At 39.5% G+C, this 25688-nt stretch overlaps 1 protein-coding gene across 5 annotated transcripts in view; it reads left to right on the top strand.

The window, feature by feature from the left end:
• The window catches only part of fhod3b (formin homology 2 domain containing 3b), a 591169-nt gene that overhangs the window by 338589 nt on the left and 226892 nt on the right, over nt 1-25688 (top strand). For all 5 annotated transcript variants that reach the window (XM_063069714.1, XM_063069715.1, XM_063069713.1 and 2 more), the window contains exon 6: nt 3240-3334. In XM_063069714.1, coding sequence (XP_062925784.1) covers nt 3240-3334 — 95 coding nt within the window. The remainder of the gene's footprint in view (nt 1-3239; nt 3335-25688) is intronic.

The following is a 25688-nucleotide window of genomic DNA, read 5'->3' as shown; positions in this document are numbered from 1 at the left end:
ATGCATAGACTAAAAAGATTTATTGGTTGGGCACCAGATGTACTTCGGTTGCACTAATAAGATTATTTTGCATAGTGCCAGAGGATATGGGAATAAAGCTGGCAAAAGATACAAATATGTAATTGGGGTTTGACAAATTTAAGAAACCTTGGAATTAGAGGAATTTGTATCTCTGAGTTATTGTGTAACTTTGCTTGAAGTGGTTTGTCTTGAAGCCTGTTAGAAGGCTGAAATCTGCCAATGCTTGTTACCCTGATTTTCTTCAATAGTGGAATACATACTGTACTTTAACCTATTTGTTATCTTCAGCTCATAGCTGTCATGAGTACTGACATGACAACAGCTGAAAGATGACAATTGTTTGCCAGGCACATACTAATCACAGTAGATTTAATATTTAGATTAAGGATACAAGGCCAGTTCATACTGGGAGGATTTGTACAAACAAAGAAATGAAGCCTTAATATGACCAACCACTGAGGCACATTCTGTATATATTCATCATTATTTTATGAGCTGTCAACGTTTCTTAGTGGGGCCTGTTAGATCTCACACAGTTTCTATAGCGGTGCTATTGAGAGCAGGGCCAGAAAAGTATAAACGTACACCAAAGTCTTACCTTGTGATACACATTTCTTATCTAATCTGAGCAAGAAAAGATGTGGAATAGAAGGAACAAAACTGTGAAGATGCATAACTAAATCCTGCTTCCTTCAGAGCAACTCCAGTCTTGTATTTGCCTAGAGAATGAGCATCTATTGTCAATACTACACAAGTGTGGAGGATAGTTTGAAAGGCAGTGTACCAGTAAATAACAACTGCTTTTTGTCACCAGGCTTTGTATAATTATCAAATTATTTCTTTGTTACAGCCATGAGTGCCATAGGTGGTCAATGCAAAGTGTACCATGTGGGAACATGAATTTAACTGATAGATACTTATGCATGAATGGTGTTGAATAGAAAGATATTTAAGAAGAGGAGGGCTTTAAAGACAGAAAATGTGTGAACTTGCGCCAAAGGGGAACATAATGACGAAGTAGATGCTAAGTATATGACAAGGTGATAAACTGAAAATGGGGAAGGGAATGTTTGAAATTAATGCCACACTGAAATGATTAGAATCAAACATTTACCCATAAAGGATTGACATAAACACCCACTGAATTAGGCAGAAACTACTTGAACTAATAAAACAGTATTTAATTAAACACCTTTATTTATTTTAATCACTCCAATGTGACTATAATTTACGCGTGGTTTGGTGAACAGGAGTGAATTTAAAGATGCCTCTTGTTGCACCTAAAACCAATTTCTAATGTGTTTTAGAAAATTTTATCAACCTTTTGAATTATTTTATTAATTTAAAAATGTTATTCAATTTTCAAATTTAATTACATAGAATAATATCTACTCTCCCCTCCCCTTAACCCTTCCCCCGTAACATACCCCTACCTAAAAAAAACAGAAAAAAAATAAGAAAGAAAGGTTTCATTTCAGACTTTTTTTCCTCCAGTGTTCTGTAGCACATGACAAAATTAAATTATCAAGCTTTCATTCCCAAGTGCTCATATTCTGAAGTTTATGGTCAACTGAAGATTTCTGTGAAGGATCACTGGATCCTAAACTGATGGCCACGTTTTCTCCTCTAGCAATTGGGGTCTTGGCTATAGGAAATAAAATTTCCTTGTCTAAAACTAGTCCTTGAAACAGAAAAGGTCATTTTTTTCCCAATTTTTTTCACTTATTCCATTGAAGTTCCTGATATGCTTTCTAGGCACTGTGTTCCTCAAGGATAATAAGGAAATTATAAAATGAAAGTTGATTCTTAACCTTATTACAGCAAACAGCTTAGCTCTACTCTAACTTTATAAAGCTTTTTCCAAAAAATTATTTTTGCAGATTTTTCTCCACAACTGTTCATGGCTTTGTTTATTTTCATGATTATCACAAAACAAATTAGCATGCTTTGATCTCAATTTAAAGACACACCTACACAATAGACAATAGGTGCAGGAGTAGGCCATTCGGCCCTTCGAGCCAGCACCGCCATTCACTGTGATCATGGCTGATCATCCACAATCAGTATCCAGTTCCTACCTTATCCCCATAACCTTTGATTCCGCTACCTTTAAGAGCTCTATCCATCTCTTTCTTGAAAGTATTCAGAGACTTGGCCTCCACAGCCTTCTGGGGCAGAGCATTCCATATATCCACCGCTCTCTGGGTGATTTTTCACACGTAGGCTGATCTTTATCAGAACTAGATTTCTCTTTGCCTGACTGCAGTGAATGGGAGGAGAGAATGAAAGAGCAACACTGTATTTTATGCCTTTTTGTCAGAAGTTCCTTACCAACGATCACTGTTCTTCACCTAATGAGGATAGACATTGCCACTTTTATGATTGCATTAGTTAGCTTTTACTCTCTTCACTCTTTCTATCTCCTCCCACATCCCCACAACCTTTTACTATACTTCTTCCAAAAAGGGGAACTTTTGAAAAAAAATCAGGGCGAAAGTAATGGTAAAGACAACCTATTAGCCCATCTTTGTCAATTGCTTTTGGCACTTTAATACCAATGCATGATGTCACCTTACTTTCACCCGTAACCAGTACCCATAGTTACAAGGTAATCAAGATATATTGTTGGAAAGAAGTAGAAAGAATGTTGTGAGGATTCCCCCCATCCCCCCGTGATAAAGTGTATCATCTGGATGCTAGATCTACAGCTCATTTTGGAGGCTGCTTGATTTCGCGCAACTCCTAAAGCTCGGTCCAGAAACTGAACTGCACCAACAGGCACTTGGTGGCCTTCAGTTTAGTTCAATTCTTAGAATAAACCATAATTCTGCTGCTGGCTAATGAACTGAGGCTATTGACTTCATCTTTTGCAGCAAAGCCCATGGGTCGTAGTTGAAATATTTATGGTCTGTATAAGAGTGGTTAAAACCATAGATCAATCAAACTAGGACAAAGGACTTCTGTATGTTAAACTGATATGTTTGTGAGGCTTATGCAATCTTAATACTTGTTAATGCCATTTGTTAATTATTATTGGAAGATATATCATAATACTGGTCTAAATTGCATGGAATTACTGACTTTATGAGAATCAATAGTGCTTGTTTTGTTTAAATAGTTGATTTTAAAAAGGCTGTTTCTTTTTCAAATTATTTCTTTGTGCCCCACTATGATTTCCCTAGAGTTTTAAATAAGTGTGATGCATTTTGTTTCTGCAGCCCTTGGCCAGATTATGCTCTATGTGGATGGAATGAATGGGGTGATAGGCCACAATGAGAGTATCCAATGGCTGTACACACTCATTGGCTCAAAGGTAAGAAACAAAGCAGTGAGAAATATAAATATCAGAAATCTACCAACATATTGCATACTTGCGCCGAAACTGCTACTATGAACATAACATCTTTTGCAGGATACCTGGATATCAGTGTATTAGTTCCACCCGTGGTAAGGGAACATGTTATTTGCTGAAGAAGATTTTTATATAGTGTCAGCAATCTTAACTGGTTCTTATAGATGGAAGACATTGAATTATAAAGCTGCAGGAATTATCTTGCACATCCAACTGCAATTAAAGCAACACCTAAAAATAGCCATCTTAACCTTCCCTCTCTGAGGAACTACTCTGGTGTGGATGTTGCCTTAGAGCTTCCATTTGATGCAGCCAGATTTGAACAAAGATTGTATAATGAAAGGTTCTTGTGTATTAGGGCCTGGGGTCAAATCTAGCAAGACGGCTTTTAAATAGAGTAAGATTTATTGTGGGATAAAACGCTTTGGCCAGACCACAATCCTAGGATCAACAAGCAGGCACATAAACCAGAAAAAAATAGATAAAATTAATGCAAGCTTCAACTGTGTGGAACGCCTCCAGACCTGTAACACTGTGTGAAAGATTTTCTTCCCTTAAGCCCAGAAGTCTTCTGTGAGAACTCATTCTTCACAAGATGTTGCTTCTTGTTCCCATCCTTGATATTTAGACATTGAGCTTTGATATTTCTCTATGAAATGGTGATAATTCTATTAACTTTCTAAAGAAGCTCTCCCACATAAATAAATACCGGAATACTGTGGTTAAAAATGGGATCAAACGACCATATCTATTGTGGTTAAATATCCAGAACTCTTCAGCCAATATGATACTTTCTCAGAACAGTGAACAGTTGGGTCTTTTATAGTTGAAACTGAGGTGATTTCGGAAAGTGTCTTAAGACCATGCTGATGTTTACCAAACTTAAATTCCAGGAGATGTGGGTGTGTGAGTTGGTACCTTGTGTTTATACTGGAAAATCCAGTTCCCTTTCCCTAACTCCAAACAAGAACTAAAGCAACCAATCTTCCATTAGGATAAGTGAAAGCTGTTTAACTAAGTAAATAGTGGTCTGCAGAAATCTGTGCCAGGTAAGTACCAGTCAAAAATCACAGGTTAGATTAGATCACTTGTATTAAACAGCATTAAATGTCAACTTGCATCTCTTATTCAGTGGTAGTAGCACAATGACAGGATACTTGGATATCAGCTGCTAGATTGCACAGCAGACAACTTGGAATATTTGTTTAGTACATGTTTACCGTCAGAAACCGGATCAACAAAAATACTAAATTGACAGTGTAAATGTTGAGTGTGTGTTCAAGGTACACAACAAGTTTGACAAAATTAAGACCACGGTATTCAGTTATAAGCTTGGCTGATAAGCTTGGATGAATGTGTGCCTTAAAACAGACCTATATGGAAAGATTGTATCAACTTGGTCTGCATTTACTAGTGTTTAGAAGATTAAGAGGTGACAGAACCATTAGATAATACAAAGATAAGCCCTTTGGACCATTACATCTATACTGCCTGCTAAGTACCCATCTATATCAATTCTATCTTTGAGCACTTCAAGAGCCTTCTTCTCCATTTTGATCTTAGAGGCAGCAAAATGTCTTTTTAAAAAAAAAAGGTTGGCTGGATTCATGAGAGAGGTTGCAATTTAGTCACACAGTAGAAAGAACCAGATATGAGGTTTCAGCAGCATCATCATTGTGTGCCTTGTCATATGATATGTGCCATCATGGCCTTTGACCATGCGTGTTCTTGGAAAATATTTGTACAGAAGTGGCTTGCCATTGCCACCTTCTGGGCAGTGTCTTTACAAGGTGAGTTACGCCAGCTGTTATCAATTCTCTTCAGTGATTGTCTGCCTGGCATCAGTGGTCAAGTAACCAGGACTAGTGTTATGCACCAGCTGCTCATACAACTGTCCATCACCTGCTCCTATGGCTTCACGTGACATTGATAGTGTGGCTAAGCAGGTATTACACCTTGCTCAAGGGTAATCTACAGGCTAGCAGATGGGAAGGAACGCCTTACACCTCCTTTGGTAGAGACACATCTCACTCCGCCACCCAATACAAGGTTTAGGAAGCTGAACTCAACGAGGGTCCTTCAGAAATATATAGGAAAAGGGAAAAATAAGCAGGGATTTGGGAGGGCTAAATAGGAAAATAGGAAAGAGAAACCAAAAGCAAAAGGATAACTAGAGAGAAGATAGGACTACTTCAGTACTAAGGAGGCAAGATACGGACAATATACTAAATAAGTACTTAACATTGGTATTCACCAAGGGGAAGGGCACTGATGACAGCAAGATCAGGCAGTGGTTAGGTGGTACTTTAAGGTATATTGATATCAAGCTGTAGGAGGTCTTGGATAAATCCTCAGAGTCTGAGAGGATTGATCTCTGAGATTATTGTGTGAGATGAGAAGAGATTTCTGGAGCCTTGACACACATTTAAATTTTTTTATCACATACGATTTTACAATTAATGTTTCAGCAATGGAGAAATTGTCAACTATCACGGCCTCATCTACACCCAAATATGCCATTTTTAATGTGAAACAAATACAACAACCAACACACCCAAGGATGTGCTGGGGGAAGTCTGCAAGTGTCGTTGCACATTCCTCTGCCAATGTAGTATGCCGAAGACGTTCAGCAGAACAACACAGCACACAAAAAGCAACACAACAATAGAAAATAAAAACACGAGGAATTCTACAGATGCTGAAAATCCAGAGCACCACACACACGCACGCAATGCTGGAAGAACTCAGCAAGTCAGGCAGCGTTCATGAAAAACACTCTCTGTTTTGGGCCAAAACCCTTCTTCAGGACTGGAAAGGAAGGGAGAAGAAGCTGGAATAAGAAGGGGGGGAGGGTGGAGGAGAAGGAGTACAAACTGGACGGTGAAAGGTGAAGCCAATTGAGTGGAAGGTATCACTAGTTCTATGTTTGGTTCACAAGATCTTTGGTTTTCTTCTACCCCTACTCCATCTGTGACCAGTAAAAGAAAGGAAAGCAATATTCTGCATTTCCTCCCTCACCACTGTTCAAGGCCCCAAACAGGCAACATTCACGTGTTCAACCTATTTTACCAAAAATGTAAATAGCCTGATTAGCAAGTTTGCAGAGAACTCAAGGAATGGCACAATTTAATCTGGATGTATAATGTGTTACTTGTTGGAAGGTCAATTATAAGATGAAAGTATGGGGTAACGGGCAGGAACTGTGGGAACAGTAACATACAGAGAGATTTTTTGGGGTGCAAATCCATAGCACCACTAAAGTTGCAACCCAAGTGTAGAGGGTATTAAAAAAAGGTGTTTGGTATGTTTGTCTTCATTGGCTCAGGCAATGAGTTTAAAAGTCAGGAAGTCATGTTGCAGCTGTACAATACTTCAGTTAGATCGTACTTGGAATATCGGGTGCAGCTCCAGTCACCACATTGCAGGAAAACGTGGAGAGCTTGGAGAGGGTGCAAAAGAGTTTCACTAGGATGTTACCTGGATTCAAGGGTATTTGACAAACTTGCATTTTTTTTCCTCTGGAGTTTCAAATGCTGAAGGGATATTTAATAAGTGGACTATATAAAGTCATGAGGGGCGCAGATAGGGTAGATAGACCATCCTTGTTCTCAGAGAGGAATTATCAATTATTAGGGACAATAGCTTTAAGATGAAAGTGAGAAAGTTGAAAGGATGTTTGAGGCAAGTTTTTATCCACAGAGAGTGGTGGTTGCCCTGAATATTTTAGCAGAAATTGTGCAAGCAGATATGATAGCAAAGTTTAAGAGATACTCAGGCAGAGGATTGATGGGTATGAACCACTTAAGGCAGACATGCAGTGTAGATTGCCATTGTTGTCAATACAGACATTGTAGACTAAAGGGCACATTCATGTTCTATATTCTCAGGCCATGTACTTTGAGAGTATTCGAGTTGCGTGTATTTCAGGACTGAGAGCTTGATCTGTTAGAATGGATCAGTAATTATTATCATTGAATTGTAAACACACTCATGGAGCCAAATGGGCTACCCTTGTTCAATCTGAATTTCATACGCTATGAAGATCTGTGAAAGAATTTACAGCCTGGTATTTATTAACAAGTGTATATATATATATATATATATATATATATATATATATATATATATTTAAGAAAATAGACATTAAATTCCCAACAAAGCTTTGAAATTGAAAGCTTGTCCAGGCTTAAAAAGGTATTTAACAAACAGGATAAATTTAGAAAATGTTTGAAAATAACTGCAATGATACAGACAGGAGATAATCTAGAAAGAAGCTTATATGATCCCTGGTATTTTCTGATATTACAAAACATGTCCTTACATCAAATTAAATGGGAAAGGGACATTTAGGGTAAGGGGAAAAGAAAAGGTTGTTCTCATTTAGGAGGTCAGGTAACAGTTTAATTAAGCAACACACATAAAAGTTGCTGGTGAACGCAGCAGGCCAGGCAGCACCTCTTCCTAGAGATGCTGCCTGACCCAGCAACTTTTATGTGTGTTGCTTGAATTTCCAGCATCTGCAGAATTCCTGTTGTTTGAGTTTAATTAAGCATTCATTTGTGCTGTGTACAAATAAGCCTGCTATTTTTTGATTTTTCAGCATTGGTAAAATAAAAAAAAATACTCTGCTTACTGATGTCATTGCCTAAGGCGGTCACTTTTCCTGTGATCTGAATTGTTTTGGTGGTAAAACTAATCAAAAAGGGATGTAGAACCTTAAAGGCACAAGCTTGACTGCTGAAAAGTGTAGAGTAATTAAAGGACAAGTAAAACATTGGAATCTGGCCTACAGACACAACTTCAGTTAATCTCCAATTCTTGCACGTTTAGTCCCTGCTTCCCTCAGTAAATGTCTGAAATGTTTCATTTCAGACATTTACTTTGCTAATATGTTGTATCTAATAAGCAATTAGCAGACGCGAGCTCTCACTAACACACCAATTTTAATCAACAATGATATGGTTAGTGAATTTTCTGAAATAATAGCTTCAAGTTGGCTTACATAGATAGATAGAATAAATGTGATTGGATATCAATCTAATATCACTTTGAACCAATTTCTACTCTGGCCAGCTGTATTGCATGTCCCCCAGAAAGGTAAATAATGGCATTGCTTGCTCTGCCAATTAAACTTCACTTTAACAGGTCATGGCATCTACTTGACAGCACAAGTGCCTTATTAATGAGGAGATTTGTGTTCCAGCAGTGATCCTCAGCTTCATTAGTACTGAATGGGGATATTTGAAACAGGATTCTCATTCCAAGGGTTAGTAAATTCTTTCTGCCTAGTTCTTTTCTTTTTAACTAGAACCTTTCTTTCACATCCTGGATTTTGTTCAGAATCTACTCTTCCAAGTGGCGGTAGCAATGGAGTATTCAGTTTCTTGGAGCTGTTCCACTATTCTGCTTCGTGTTTTCATACAGGGTGTCACTTTGGCAATCAGAATCAGTTATGAAGGCCCTCACACACACAGAAGTCCCGAACCTCTTGGGGTTAACCTGTCTGCATTCCTCCCGTAGTCAACAACCAGAGAATAGGACCAATCAAGTGTGACAGTGGAAAAGTGTGTATGGAACCAGAGGAGATAGCAGAGGTACTTAACGAATACTCCGTTTCAGTATTCACTACAGAAGAGGATCTTGGGGATTGTAGGGACGACTTGTAGTGGACTGAAAAGCTTGAGCATGTAGATATCAAGGAAGAGGATGTGCTAAAACTTTTGTAAAGCAAGTTGGATAAGTCACTGGGGCCGGCAGGATGTATTCCAGGCTACTGTGGGAAGCGAGGGAGGAGATTGCTGAGTCTCTGGTGATGATCTTTGCATCATCAATGAGGACGGGAGAGGTTCCGCAGGATTGGCAGATTGCAGATGTTGTTCCCTTATTCAAGAACGGAAGTAGAGATGGTCCAGGAAATTATACGCCATTGAGTCTTACTTCAGTGGTTGGTAAGTTGATGGAGAAGATCCTGAGAGGCAGGATCTATGAACATTTGGAAAGACATAATATGATTAGGAATAGTCAGCATGGCTTTATCAAAGATAGGTCATGCTTTACGAGCCTGATTGAATTTTTTGAGGATGTGACTAAACAGATTGATGAAAGTAGAGCCGTAGATGTAGTGTATATAGATTTAAGCAAGGCATGATAAGTTACCCCATGCAAGGCTTATTGAGAAAGTAAGGAGGCATGGGATCCAAGGAGACACTGCTTTGTGGATCCAGAACTGGTTTGCCCACAGAAGGCAAAGAGTGGTTGTAGATGGGTCAAATTCTGCATTGAGGTCGGTGACCAGTGGTGTGTTTCAGTGATCTATTTTGGGACCCCTACTCTTCATGATTTTTATAAATGACCGGGATGAAGAAGTAGAGGGATGGGTTAGTAAATTTGCTGATGGCACAAAGGTTGGGGGTGTAGTGGATAGTGTGGAGGACCGTCAGAGGTTACAGCGGGACATTGATAGGATGCAAAACTGGGCTGAGAAGTGGCAGATAAGTGTGAGGAGGTTCATTTTGGTAGGTTAAATATGATGGCAGAACATAGCATTAATGGTAAGACTCTTGGCAGTGTGGAAGATCAGAGGGATCTTGGGGTCCGAGTCCATAGGACACTCAAAGCTGCTACACAGGTTGACTCTGTGGTTAAGATGGCATACGGTGCATTGGCCTTGATCAACCGTGGGATTGAGTTTAAGAGCCGAGAAGTAATGTTGCAGCTATATAGGACCCTGGTCAGACCCCACTTGGAGTACTGTGCTCAATTCTGGTCGCCTCACTACAGGAAGGACGTGGAAACCATAGAAACGGTGCAGAGAAGATTTACAAGAATGTTGCCTGGATTGGGGAGCATGCCTTATGAGAATAGATTGAGTGAACTCAGCCATTTTTCCTTGGAGCGACGGAGGATGAGAGGTGACCTGATAGAGGTGTACAAGCTGATGAGAGGCATCGATCATACGAATAGTCAGAGGCTTTTTCCCAGGTCTGAAATGGCTAGCACGAGAGGACATAGTTTTAAGGTGCCTGGAAGTAGGTACAGAGGAGATAGCAGGGGTAAGTTTTTTACACAGAGAGTGATGAGTGCGTGGAATGGGCTGCCGGCGGCGGTGGTGGAGGCAGAAATGATAGGGTCTTTTAAGAGGCTCCTGGATGGCTACAAGGAACTTAGAAAAATAGAGGGCTAGGGGTTAGCCTCGGTAGTTCTAAGGTAAGGACATGTTCAGCACAACTTTGTGGGCCGAAGGGCCTGTATTGTGCTGTAGGTTTTCTATGTTTCTAACCAGCTATGATAAATCATTTGTCTGACGCATTTGTCAAGTGTGCTTTCTGAGTAGAGAACACAGTGTGATGAAGGCATTGAGCATATTTCAGATGATGAAAATACTTTGACTGACATAGGTTGACTGAAGTGTCATGGAGTCTTGAAGTCATACAGAACAGAAACAAACCCTTCGGCCCAACTGATTCATGCTGTTGAAAATTCCAATCTAAGTTGGTCCAATTTGACTGCAGCTCGCCCATATCACACTAAATTTTTCCTATCCTTCAGCCTGTCGAAGTACTTTTTAAATGTGGGTTATGTACCTACTTCAACCTCTTTCTCTGGCAACTCATTGCATATACTGACCCACTCTCCAGATGATAAAGTTGCATCTCTGATTCTTTTCAAAACTCTCTGCTCTCACCTTAGAACTATGTCTCCCAGTTTTTGATTCCCCAAAGACTGTGTGCATTCACCCTATCTATGCGCTTCATAATTTTATACAGAAAGTCATCATTTGATCACTTACACTCCAGTGTTAAAAGGTCCAAAGGAACACACGCAAAATGCTGGAGGAACTCCGCGGGTCAGACTGCATCCAACCTATTCAAGCTCTTTCAATGCCTCAGGCCCTCATGCCCTTGGCACCATTCCTATGAATTTCCTCAGCACTCTTCCAGCTTAATTGCATCTACAGACAAAATGTATTTAATTGATTTGAGTCAAAGTATTTCTGGAAGCGGGGATTTCATTGTTTTGGTTAGAAGGGTCTTGCCAATCAGGAGCACTCTTCTCAGAATAACTTGTAGGTGTGCCTGTTAAATGTTGCTAGGGGATGATGAATGCAAGTAGAATCTTCACAAGCTGAAAGTATGGAACTTGTGTTAGTCAAATGCAAAACTCTGTTTAGAACCCATTTTGTACTATTCACTCTCGGCGCATTGGATGGTTCAGATGTAACTTGTAGGTTATGTGTTGCACACCACTGGTCATGGCTGATCTGTGTCTTGAACCATTTACTTGCCTTAGTTTGTAATACTTACTCCTTGTATCTAGCCAACATTCACTTATCTTAGTTATCATTTTTTTAGTCCTAGACTGTACAGGATTTTTGAGGCGATAGATGGTCCTTATTTTCCCTACCCTCTATGTTCCCTTACATGACAAAGATCTAAATCAGGGTTAGGCAACCTTAAGCACGAATGGTTTTCTAGCTTGTGTTATTCATTAATCTGAGGCAAAACAGAACTACATGTATTTAAATATTCCCATATTTCAAGTTTTATATGGCATTTATCTGGCCCACCGTCCACTCATTAATACGCGATCCGGCCCACAGAGGCAAAAAGGTTGCTGACCCCTGGTCTAAATCTTACATCTTGTGGATTCATGTCTATCAGAGGAAATTGTTTGTTACCCTCCAATATCAAATTATTCAATTGTCTGGAACACCTAAGTCAAGTCATTTTATTCTATATGTATATTCCTTTCAATGTACAATGCCCAAAACTGAACACAGCACCAAATGAGTTCTAATCAAAGAGTTTTGCAAATGATGATCATAGTTTTCAGTTCTTCCAAGAATTTTATATTTTATCGAGACTGAATTTGTTTGCTCGAGGTTTTAACTCAACCCTAGGCCAAATAACAAAGGGAGGCCATAAATGATCTGATTTAAGTTGAGTGGCCTGGGAGAGAAGGATATGGTTGGTAACTAGGGATGAAAGTTTGTTCAAGATTTAATTTATGTTATATAGATGTACATAAAACAGTATTATATGTGCACATTCTACCATCCAAGTTAATACATTCCGGGCAAGTGTTTGGCAGGATATGGTATGTATTTTACTTGTGTTACTTATAGCCTTATTTCTCTGCTGGAATGCTGTAGTTTTATGTAAAGTAGAATCCCTTGAGGTGGTGAAAATGTCAAATTGTTAGCAATCTGAATGATAAATCATTTCCCCAAATAGTGGAGTGCTGTTACTCCGTGGTGTTATACTAATGGTACATAGGATGTGCATTTACCCTTACTGTTTCCTAACAGTGGGGGAATTTCACTGCTCACTATACATCATTGCATTCTGTTTTATGTACATTTATAATAGCATAAATTAATCCCAGAACAAACTGTTTTGGTAGAAAGAGCTAAGCAGTAAATTTCTTCCCTTGATTCAATGGAAAAAAAAGTGCTTAATTAGTCAGGTTATTTGCACTTTCCTTTAAAAATTGATACAACATAACATGTAAATCAGTTGCATGCCCTTTGTTTGAGTGGAAAGTTAATAACGGAAAACTGTTATACTCTTAGCCCAAGCTTAATGCTGTAAAATGGTCTATTCTGCGCACTTTCTAAATATGCCAAGCTCTTACCACTAGATCCACTGACTTCTGTTCAATGACAGCTACAGGCTCACTGTTGGCAAAGGTGCAACAATATAAGCTAAACTTTTCTTAAATTCAGAAATATCTCTGATCCCCTTTGCCCAGTTTTCTGAAATTGCAATAGTGCTACAGATTTGTGAAGCTGGAGCTTGGTAAATTAGTGTTTCATTGTTCTTCTGTGACTTTGCTGTTCAGTGCAGACATAGACTTTGTTTTTCCATTTGATCTGCAGTTGCATATTGACACAAGTTGAAACCAGTTCACACAGTTACCATGCATGAAGTCCAACTAGTTTGAAACACCAAAAAGTGAACTGAAGTATTTTCAATCTGTGCAGATCAGAAGTAACAGTTTACCTTGCTGACAATGAACACTGGTGCATCTTAGGGATGTGTGCTTAGCCCGCTGCTGTACTCTCTCGATGCCCATGACTGTGTGGCTCAGCACAGCTCAAATGCCGTCTTTAAATTTACTGATGACACAACTATTGTTGGTAGAACTTCCGATGATGATGAGGTGCCGGTGCAAGATGAATCAGATAGTTGAGTGGTGTTACAGCACCAACCTTGCACTCAACATCAGTAAGACCAAAGAACGGATTGTGGACTTAGGAAAGGGTATGGCGAGGGAACGCGCACCAGTCCTCATAGTAGGATCAGAAGTGGAAAGAGTGAGCAATTTGAAGTTCCTGTGTGTCAGTACTTCTGATGATCTATCCTGAGCCAAACATCTTGATGCAGCGATAAAGAAGGCATGACATTTGCTCTATTTCTTTGAGTTTGAGAGATTTTGTATGATTCCAAATAGATGTACCATGGAGACCATTCTAACTTGCTGCATCACCATCTGGTATTGCGGGAGCAGGGGAGCTACCGCACAGGATTGAAGTAAGCGGCAGAAAGATGTAAGCTTAGACAGCTCCATCATGGGCATCATACTCTCCATGGTATTCAGGACATCCTCAGAGAACGATGCCTCGAAAAGGCAGCATCTGTCAGTAAAGATCCCTATTACCCTGTTCTCATTGGAGGTGTTCTCATCCAGATGTTCTCATCAAGGAGGTGGTACATGAGTCTGAAGGTGCACACTTAGCGATTCAGGAACAGTTTCTTCCCTCTGTCATCTGATTTCTGAATGGACATTGAACACATGAACACTACCTCACTATTTAAAAAATATAGCACTAATTAAACTATATACCTTAATTACATATGATTTTTCCCAGTCATGATGTTGTGCATCTTTGTGGGGAATATGCAGTTGGTGGTGCTCTGATGTTTTGCTGCCTTTGCCTTCCTTAGTGGTCAAGGCATAATTTTGGTAGGTGCTGTTAGAGTCCCAGCGAGTAAATTCAGTGCCTTCTGTAGCTACTGTTCGCCTGTGGTGGAATGAATAAGCATTTGCCACAATGGGAGACAATCCAAGAATTAAGATGGATAAATCCCCAGGGCCTGACCTAGTGTATTCTCAGTCCTAGTGGGAAGCAAGAGAAGAAACTGCAGAGGCCTTTGCAATACTTTCATCTCTGGCCACAGGTGAGGTTCTGGAGAACTCGAAAGAGCAATACAATGCTCTTACAATACAATGTGGTATCATTGTTTAAAAAGAATAGCAAAAATAAGCCGGGAGACTACAGGCCAGTGAGTCTTGTATTGCTATAGGGCATCTGAGGGGCAGGATCAATCACCATTTGGAAAGTTAGGTTCTCATCTGGAGCAGTCATGAGAAATCATGCCAGACAAGTCTCTTGGAGGTCTTTGAAAAGATAGCTAAGAGGATAGATGAGGATAGGGCAGTGGATGTTATCCATTTTGCCTTTAGCAAGACCTTTGACAAGGTCCATCATGGTAAGCTACTTTGAAAGGTTTGAGTGCATGAGGTCCAGGGGAGATAACAGATTGGATTTATAATTAGCTGAGTGGTAGAAAGCAGAGAGAGATGATTGAGGAATATTTCTCAGACTGGAAACTTGTGACTGTTGGTGTGTTGGGATCTTATTTGTAGTTTACTTAAAAAAAAACAATTTGAATGTATAAGGCGTAGTTAGTAAGTCTGCAGATGATACTAAAATAGATGGTGGTGTAGATAGTGCAAAAGTTTATGAAAAATATTAGGGGTGTTTTGATCAACTGGGCATGTGGGAAGATGATTGGCAAATGGTTACCGATTTTTGAATATGATGTATGGAAAATCAAACCAGGGTAGGACTTATACTGTCAATAATGGGACCCTGGGGAGAACTATGGAACAGACCAATCTAAGGATGCAGGTGCATTGTTTGCTGAAAGTAACGTCACAAGTAGGTCAAGTAGTGAGGAAGGTGTTTGTCACATTGGCCGTCATCAGTCAGGGCAATGAGTATAGGAGTCAGGATGTTATGTTGCAGTTGTACAAGAAATGGTTGAAGTTGCACTTGGAGTATTGTGTACAGATTTAGTCACCCCCCCCCCCCAATTAGAAGAAAGATGTTACTAAACTAGAAAGCTTACAGATAAGATTTATCAGTATGTTCCCTGAATTACAAGAAGAGGTTGCATAAATTTGGACATTATTCCCTGGAACAGAAGATTGAGGGGTGATCTGATAGAGGTATATAAGATGTATTAGGAGCATAGACTATGTAGTCTTTATCCCAGGTAGGGGATGGTGCTAAAAACAAGATCGCATAGGTTTATGATAGGAGACAAGAGATTTAAAAAGGGCATCGGGGCAACTTCATGAAAAGGGTGGTGCGTATTTGGAATGAGATGCCAGTAACAATGTATGAGACAGGCACTTTAGTAATATTTAAAAGATATTTTGATAAATAATTGAACAAGGGAGGTGTATTGGGCAACTCTAGGCATATCAGACTAGCTCGCTATGCAACAGTCATTTGGTTTTGATTCATTATTGTCACATGGACCAAGATACAGTGAGAAGTTTACCATGCATACTGTTAATACAGACCAAATCATTACATAGTGCATTGAGCTAGAATAAGGTAAAACAGTAATAATGCAGAATAAAGTGTAAAACCTACTGGAAAAAGAGCAGTACAGGATAATGATAAAGTGCAAGATTATATTGAGGTGGATGGTGATGCATTGTTGGACAGTCAGCATGAACTTTTTGGGCTGAAGGGCCTGTTTCTGTACTATATGATTCTAATTTGCTCTTGTTTTTACACATGCCAGCCTTTGCTTTGAGCTGCCTGCCTGCAGTTAGTCAGTCATCATGCAGCAAATTACCTGAGAAACTTAAAATGCTTTTCAGCAACTGCTCAGCGGCCAGAGTTTAGACAGTCCTCCTCCTGCACTCAGTAAACTGGAGACCTTTGTGGAGGAGGAGTCATTCTTAAGTTAGTCTGCACAGCTTCAGTGACAAGTATCTGTCAGTATGCCTTTTTCATTGCTGCTGCTTGTTTTCTAATGGGATTAGTAACTGCGATTAAAATACACAGAGTCAATATAAGTTTGGCCAAAAACTATAAAGTAGAAAGACCAAGGTCCCTGTATTTCCATGTCTATAATCTTTTGCTAACTGTAAAACTTTCTCCTCTGAGACCTCAACCTGTGTTTGGTTCCCAAAAGGCAGCACTTTTAGGGGAAAGTAATCCATTTTCAAAGTACTGTTGACTAATCTCCAAAGACTGAGTGGAATGTCAGGATGAGGTTGATACAACAAGGTTGATTAAAGATTTATATCGCACATATTGTTTTAATTTCAATTTCTTAGCCCCTGTCTGAGTCTAGCACTACAGGGATAAGCATGGAGCCTGCCCTCCTGACCTCCTGTACTTGCAGGCTCCAGGTTCACATCTTGCTGGAAGCTGTTGCACAACATCATTGAAGTGAAAGCCGGAGATCAAGCAAAAAGCTGAAATCTGTTAATGGTGTTGAATCCGTGGAGGTGCATCTCATAATTAAACCAAAGAATGACAACTAATCAGTTTAATCCACATCATTTAAGGTCCCTGAAAGTTAGAGGAAAATATGGGAATAGGTTTATGCAATGTACTTTTTATCCAACACTTTATGCATTGTAAACACCATATCAATTATATGTTTAAGATCGAATTGAATTTTTTAAATGCCCATTAAATAATTTTGTATAATAACATAAATAGCAAAGTCTTAGTATTTTGGGTCTTCTTTCTGCCCTAAGCTATATGCCACTGAGAAATCTTCATGTGCAGAGTGGCTCTATATACTGCATTTGTGCAGTTTAAAATCAGCTCAGAGTTTGATTTGAATGGGGAAAATTATCAGGTTTCTTTGGTACTCTGTAGTCTTTTGTAAAAAGATAGCATAACCACAGAGAGGATTGCAGAATCTACGTTTAAGAAGTTCAAATGCATCTTCTGTACACCATGGTGACGAGTTGTGCATTAAAATCTAACACTGCAAAGCAGAAAACAGTAATTGGAGGTGGTTGGAAATGAATTTAACTACTTTACCATGGGGGAGGAATCACAGTATTGTACTTTTAGAATTTGCTTAAGAAACCTTGCAAGATTTAGGTCATCTCCACCTGTGTTAATGAAATAAGAGTATTTGGAGAAACTGGTGGTTAAATTCCCAAATAATATTAGAATTATAGGACTCAGTTTGAGCTGATTTTTAATAAACATTTGAATGAGAAACTCTTGACACCTGTGTTCACAAGATCTGTAGAGGTATTATATGATGGGGGCAAAGGTACTGAGGCTCATTTGATTTGCATGTGCAGGAGGCCCAAGGCAACAGAAGTTTTAAGATGAGTCTTAAACCTACAGGAGCTATAAAATACTTTACCTATCATTATGTAGCATAACATTCTTGGAGAGGGTGATACTGAGCAGATTTTGGTTGGGGTGTGCAAGGTTGTGCAGTGTAGTAAAGTGACAGATGGCAAGATGGTGGCTTCATGGAAAAGTCAATGGAGAAGGCTGGGAAGGTAGCCAGAAAGTGGATGAAATAGGAAAGATGGAGTAAATAATTGGAAGAGACAATATGAGGAAATCTGTTGTGAGCATTAAAGAAAATGGGGAAGTCGGAGGCTCGATGTCTGTGAGCTCGTAAATCTGCTGGAGCTCCAAGTCAGCTTGTTCTGGGGTTGGAGCACTGTTTGTGTGTTTGGGTGAGTGCGTTGGAGAGTGGAAATTGGCTGGTTTTGCTGTTGTTTGTGTTTCTGTTGTTGTTGTTTGTGTTGTTCTGCTAAGCATTGTAGACATGCTGCATTGATGCTAGAATGTGTGGCGACACTTCTGGACTGCCCCCAGCACAGCCTAAGGGTGTGTTGGTTGTTAATGCAAATGATACACTCCACTGTATGTTTTGATGTATATGTGATAAATAAGTGAATCTGAATCTGATTTTATTTGGCCTCAAGAGCATCAAAGTTGAGGTGATCACTACAGATGAGAATGTTAAAGAAAAGGGTGATCATCGGTATCTGGTGATTCCCGATCAGTGGCTTCAGTGACAATGGACCCTCCCCCCAAAAACAGATGTCTACCCTCAGATTAGGACCTTTTCCAGTATCAATGACCACAGTTTTTATGAATTTCAGCTGGAGACTTTCAAAATTTTGAGCAAATGACATCAATAATAAGTCATATATCCCAAGACCTCTGTGCATGTCCATGAAGGACTGAAACTAATTTCCAGAAGCTTTCTACAATCACATAGAGAAACTGTACATTTAAATTATTGTGGTAGAAGATAAAGTTCAGTCAACATATTTTAATGTTATTTTGCACAAGAAAATGTCTAGCCCAAAGTCTTTAACTATGCCTGGTAACATTTGCTAAAAGTTTTATTTCTTTTTATTACACTGCCTTGGGGTTTATAAACAAGCTCCACAGAAATCTCAAATATAGTGTAGATAATCTGTATTTCATTTTCCTGACAATAGTTTTTTGGCGCCTCTCTCAGATTAACATGTTACTGGCAACACTGGTGTGTATAGGGAAAGAAGAATTTTATAGAAGTACTTTTATTACTTTGGTATCTTAATCGGTCCTTATAGCCCATCCTTTCCACCACCACATTTTGTAAACATTGGGCTCCTTTGGTTTCTTATCAGAATCAGGTTTATTTTCACTGACATTTGTTATGAAATTTGTTGATTTGTGGCAGCCATGCAGTGCAATATGTACAAATTATTTTAAGTTAAAAGAAGAAACATAAAAAATAAGTAACGTAAAATGAGAACAGAAGAGTGAGGTAGTGTCCATGAACTGTTCAGAAATCCAACGGCAGAGGAGTAGACACTGCCCCTAAAATGTTGAATCTTTGTCTTCAGGCTCTTGTATCTCCTCCATTATGTCACTTATTTCTCAGTTTGGGTGACAATATGTAATATCTCTCTGGTTTCCAAATTCCTGCCTAATAGTCAGCTTGGAAACATTGGAATCACTTGCTCTTGACCTTGACTATGTTATGCTGGTGATCATATTCGCAGAGCTTAGTACTCCTTTATCCCTTCAAGGAAGGATGCTCCTACTGGCTAGTTCACATTTATGGTTCATCCCTTAATTTAGTGGATTGTTGGGCCATTTCAGGATCAGTTTTGAGCTGGATAAAAACCCATACCGGATAAGTGTGGCAGATCTCCATCAATGAAGAATGTCACCAAATTCAATGACAGCAGATTGATTGATTACATCATAAGAATTACAAAGATTGGCATTTCTAATCTCAGATTGGTTTCATTACTTGAATTATAGCCCCCTCAATTGAAAATGTTGGGATTTGTATCCCGTCTCCTAATCAATGAGTATCCAATGACTTGATCCCAGCTACCTTGGCCACTCTGTGCACTCAAAAGCAGAGGGATTACAGCTCAGAAGCACAACGTTCAAAGCTCCCCTCCACCCCCAAGACAGCACCAGCTGTCAGGCATCCATTTACACTAATCCTACATTAATCTCATTTTTATATCCTCACCGAGTTCTTAACCATACCACCAGATTCTAACAATTACTTCAGGACAATTTTTGTGATCAACTAAACTATCAATCTGCCTGTCTTTGATGTGGGAGAATACACAAGCTCCACACAGACTGTACCCAAGGTCAGGATTGAACTCTACACAGACAGCACACAAGGTCAGCATTGTTATTAAAAGTGATGATCTCATGAATTAGCAGATATGCTTTTGTTTTCTCATGTCCATCCAGCAATACAAAGCTTGAAAGTTTGCCTTGGCAAGACTTCAACCTGCCCATAGGCTGTCCTTGAGTAAAGGGCACACTAAAATATGTCACATGTCTGCCTCTCAACTCCTGGATATTGTTCCATTGTTCGCGTTAGCTATGTCAGGTCATGACTAGCCGATATTTATACCGGGGCTGATTGGGGTCATCTTGGTGATTCATTTCTAGTCTGCTCCCACAGAACCTGTTCACTCACTGTAATGCCCACATTAACCTCTTGGTAGAGGTTTGAGAATTGTATCCATTCTCACCTCCTCACAGCTGGTTGTTATAATGAAAACATTAAAGAGAGCATTGTTCTGCAACAGCTAGGCCATTGGCGGGGATAGCTGGTTCCTCAGCTGTCTACTGCCCTTTATATGTCTGATGATCAAGGGCACCAGTGTTGTTCTGCAGCTGTTATTCAGCACTAAATTGATGATGTTTGTGTGGGCAGAACATTCCCATGCCAGGCAGACATGCCCAGCACTGGAGGAATATGGAGAGGATTGAACTGTGGGTGGACGAGCTCCAGCACTCAAATTTTCAAACTTCCAGATGATTATTCAAATACTGTCTTTTCATCTAATCTTCCCTAAGATATTCATTAAGATTATTAAAGTCCTGTTTCTATTTTACAGAGAAATAGATGTCATTCTTGTTGTTTGGCTTTCGATACACATCATGATTTTGCAGATGGATGAGGTTTAAAAAGTGACATGTTTAAATTTTAAATACACAAAATTCTGCAGATGCTGGAAATTTAGAGTAACCACACAAAATACTGGAGGAACTCACCAGGTCAGGCAGCATCTACAGGGAGGAATAAACAGTCGACATTTTGGGCCGGAACACTCCTTTAGTACCGATGAAGGGTCTCAGCCCAACATATGGTCTGTAAATTCCTCCCCATTTAGAAGTTTGACTAGATGCAGTAAAACCCAGGGGTCCACTGTTTCAGAGATCCTGATAATTTTGACTCCTGACTCAAGAATTACTCCTGAATATGAACTAGCTGGATGTAAGCAGGGTGTGTAGCTAGAGCTCATGGTTGGGATATGGAACATGAGTAGGTCTCTGGCCAGAGCTGCAGTCCAGAGTGTTGCTTTCCAGGGCAATTGATTTTACAAGTGTAAAATTGAAAAAAAGTGAAATGAAATAACTATTTGGTTATTAGAAGTAGTTGTATACAGTAGTCCAGCACAATTTAAGTTCTAAGCATGCCGGGTTATCAAGGTTTTACTGTAATGAACTTCACTAGTGCAGTTGTTCAGTAGTGCTTGATCTGGCCAAGTCCCCCTGCTTAAACTGTTCTTAGCATTAATAAGCTATTAAGTGTTCAGATGTAAACGTTGTAGCATAGCTCCCCTTACACCACCTTGCTGTAGACAAAGATGCTGCATAGATTTTTTTTTCACCTTCTGGGTTCAACGCAAAAATGGCTGCTTTCCCCAAGAGGGATGTCCTATTGAGAGTAGATTTTAATGAATGTGCACTCCACAGCTGGGAGGTACACAGATGTCTGCAAATGTCGGTGTAGAGGATAGCAAGTCCTGCTCCATTACTCATCCATAAAGTAGAGAGAAGGGAGATCCTGCAGGGCCCATGACCTTTAAACATGAATTGGCAGCCTAGTGACACAGGAATTGGAAATCAGAGCAAATAGTATGGATTTGTAAAAGCTGCCCTCTAGTCTTTTAAACTTAGATGTTCCTTTTACTGCTAGAGTCAGTCACCTGGAACAGTAATTCAATTTCTGACAAGCCTGGCTCCCCCTCCATCCTCACCCACACAAATAGCAGATTTTTGTACATAAATGGAATTTATATACAGTGGCAGCCCGAAGGAGAAAATGTCTAAGATGCTGCCGTCATCTAGTTCACTCTCTTTCTTGTTGCAACCAGTGCTGTGAGTATTTTTATTCATTTAACACTCATTTTGACTTCTGCAATTGATCTGATTACTTCAGACTTCAATAAGGAAATGACACCTGATTGTTCAGCCAGTAAACAATAATATTTCAGGTTTATTACCACCTTCAAATGTCCGGAACCGGCTAATAGAGAAAAAACTGGTCGCTGCACATTGCCCCAGTCAAATAATAGATGGAAGGTAGTACGCAGGAGTTAAAATAGCACAGAAAGGAATTTAATGCCAAGTTGTTCAACAAAATCAATGTTAAAATTTGGCTTGTGAAAGAATAATTTAAAATCTATTCTTAACAGCAACTCCCTCTTCCACTTGCCTGTTTCTGGTTATCTCTGCCCTCGACTGTTTTTTTTCGACAGATAACACCATTATTTATTGCCCATGCTAACTGGCGCAAGGACAGGTTCTATCTTGTTATTGTAAGACTTTTGAGTAGTCCTCTCGTGTGATAAGATGGGTTCTTAAGCTCACTATCATCTTGTTATGATCTTGTACTTTATTGTTTTCTCCTTGTACTATCGTAATTCACAGTTGTAATGAAATAATCTGTATGGATAGCATGTAAACAATTTTTTTCACTGTACCTCATTGCACGTGACAATATTAAACCAAATAGTTCTTGAATATGAGATAGTGAGCTCCCTCATAGAACTGCTGCTGTCCATGAGATGATCAGAGTCCCGTCATATTGTTACACAGGATGGCACAGTAACATAGTGGTTAGCACAACACTTTACAGTACCGGCAACCTGGATTTGATTCCCACTGCTGTCTGTAACGAATTTGTACGTTCTCCACGTGACCAAATGGGTTTCCTCCGGGTGCTGCTGTTTCCTTCCACAGTCCAAAGGTGTACCAGTTGGTAGATTAATTAGTCATTGTAAATTGTCCTGTGATTAGGCTAGGGTTAAATCGGGGAATGCTTGATGGCACAGTTCGAAGGGCTAGAAAGGCCTTTTCTACACTGTATCTCAATAAATAAATAACGTTTTTAAAAAATAGTGTAACATGCTATAAGTTTTCACTGCTAATGTAATGGCCTCTCTGTAATGTTTCACTGCTAAGGCTAAGGTAATGGTTTCTCTGTGGCAGCAATGTTTGGGTTATGACAAGCGATAACGGGGTTTTTGGAATGTATGTTAGCCAATGAGAGGGGTGTTGTTCTTTCTTGTGGATCTGGAAGAGGGATTTTTGCGGTCTTTTGTCAGGGAGAGATGATGAGAGAGGATGCGAATGGAGAGAGTTGGTAGACCACCGGATGGAGTGGACTGAGGAGCGAGGGTTCAAGGGTCAGCTACGCTTGAAGGAGGACGACAGGAACAAATGGATGAAACCATGAGCTCCAACATTTGCGCATTAGACTGTTTCATGAGAATGGGCCCTTTTTGTTTCTTTACTAACCATCTTATCAAATTAAGAATTATAAAGCTCAATCGTTTAATTGCATATCGTGTACTATTTGTTATTTCGTGGTACTGATTTGTAACAAGGGACACATCGTGCAACATCCACCCAAACGAGATTTCTTAAGTTTGGCCGGGCTGGGGGCTATCATCCCCTAGATTAAGCCACTAGCCGAACAGAGGGTTACAATAGGGAGTTCTGTTATTTAAAATAGCAAAAACTGAAATCGGTGATCTGTGACTCAGAGGAAATTTGTGTTCCCGTGAGCCTGCTGCCCTTTCCCTCCTTGGTGGTGGAAGTCAGATGTGTCGGGAAGGCTTTGGAAAAAGTTTTGGCAAGTTGCTGCAATGCATTTTTTGCTAGTGTATACTAGAGCCACAGTTCATTGCAGGTGAATGGGGTAGCCTGTAAAACTAGAGGCACAGGTGCCTGTCAAGTGGTCTGATTTGTGTGGTGTTAAACCTCACCGTGATAATTGGAGTAAATTTTATCATTCTCTCCACCTGAATCTTTAAGATAGTGATTCCAATGTTCTTTCAGTTCATCTCCCCTCCCAGCACCGAGATCCTTAGCACTCCTCAGCACTCTCCACATAGCTGTATTTTTTCCCACGTTCGAAAACCACTCCTCACATTAACCTTGTACTTCCCCTTCCTTATCTTCCTCTGTACATTTTCCACTATCGCATCTGCTGATGTTGCTCTGTTACTCTGTTAAAGTTGAACTAATCAGATATGAAAGATGTTGTGGTGATACCTTGTGTCAGGTTGGTTGTGGCCTGTTGCTATGGCACTGTCTCCAATTTCAGGCCTGTAACGTGACAAAGGGCAGTGGCTCTGCGTGCCTTAGAATGCAGCTCAGAGTGTTTCAAGCCCTGTGTCGTCATTACATTGGAATTCCATCTGACTGAAATAAAGTGCACCTGGAGGCTTTATTCTGCTACTGATTATGGATAAAATGTCATGCCTGGTCTTTAATCAGATATTTACGGAGAATTCCTTCCTTTGAACTTGTGGTTTAAGGGCTGTATGTTTTGACTAGTCTGCTGCTCATAACGCTGTTAGCTTGCTCGGTCAGTTAAACACTAGATGGGGTCCAGTATGTAAATCCTGGTGAGCTTTCTGCTGTTAATGTACTAAAATGGAGACCTGTATGCCATACCAAAGAATCTGGAGATGCAAACTAAAAGTACACATTGAAAGTGTTTATCTGCCTAATCAGCATAGAAGTTTGAGCAAATAAATGGACAACTGCTAATAAGGACTAAAACAATGCACCTTCTCATGTTTGCTGTGCTTGATCTGTATGTAACTGGAAGGAGCAATGTTAATGCTACTGATAAAAAGCCAATGATGAACTTGTATTCTACAATGAAAAATACATTAAAACAATGAAAATGATGGAAATCTGAAATAAAAACAGAAAATGATAGGAAAGTACAGATCAGATGGCATCTGCTGTAAGATATGTAAAAATGAAATATTTACAAGCCTTCTACAAAAGTTTTCCTAACATTTCTTGTTTCTGTTTATACTGCACTGAGTGCACTCATTAGAAATGAGTTTGTTGGTGCTATCTCAATAACTGCCTTCAAAATTAAATTAGATAAGTACGTAAAGGATCAGGAAAAAAAATTGCAGAGTTATGGGAAAAGAGTTGATAAATTCTTTTTATAAAAGAAAAGATTGGAGTAAATTTTATTACTCCAAATTGATCACACAAAGAGCTAGCAACAACTCAATAGGTTAACTAGGCTTCTGATTAGGTTGTGGTAAATGATTGCATATGTACAAGGGCAGACTTCTGCAAAATATGCTAAAATGGAATGTGTACTTAACTAAGCTTAGTTAACTGCCCATAAGATGACTCCCTGCTACTGATGCTGAACACATCAAAAGAATTTTTATTTCAGAGAAATGTAGCATGCACAGATGATTTTAATTTCTACAATATATAAATATTTGTGTAGATGATGCCTTAAATGACCTGGACTGTAACTTCCCAATTGTTAACCCCATGCCCTTCATTTTCTATGGAGTTTTTAAATATATTGTTCAATTTTGAATAATGTCTACATTCTTGATAGATCTTTAAATTCCTATACATTCTGTACAGAGATTGCTGGATTCTTGGATTCTAAGGCTAATGAGGTTTGGACAAGGTGGCTTATACAGGGAA

Source organism: Mobula hypostoma, chromosome 17 (genome assembly GCF_963921235.1).
Source record: "Mobula hypostoma chromosome 17, sMobHyp1.1, whole genome shotgun sequence".
NCBI classification, from domain to species: Eukaryota; Metazoa; Chordata; class Chondrichthyes; order Myliobatiformes; family Myliobatidae; genus Mobula; species Mobula hypostoma.
Note: the sequence above shows the minus strand (reverse complement) of the source record. Positions and strands in the feature narration are given on the sequence as shown.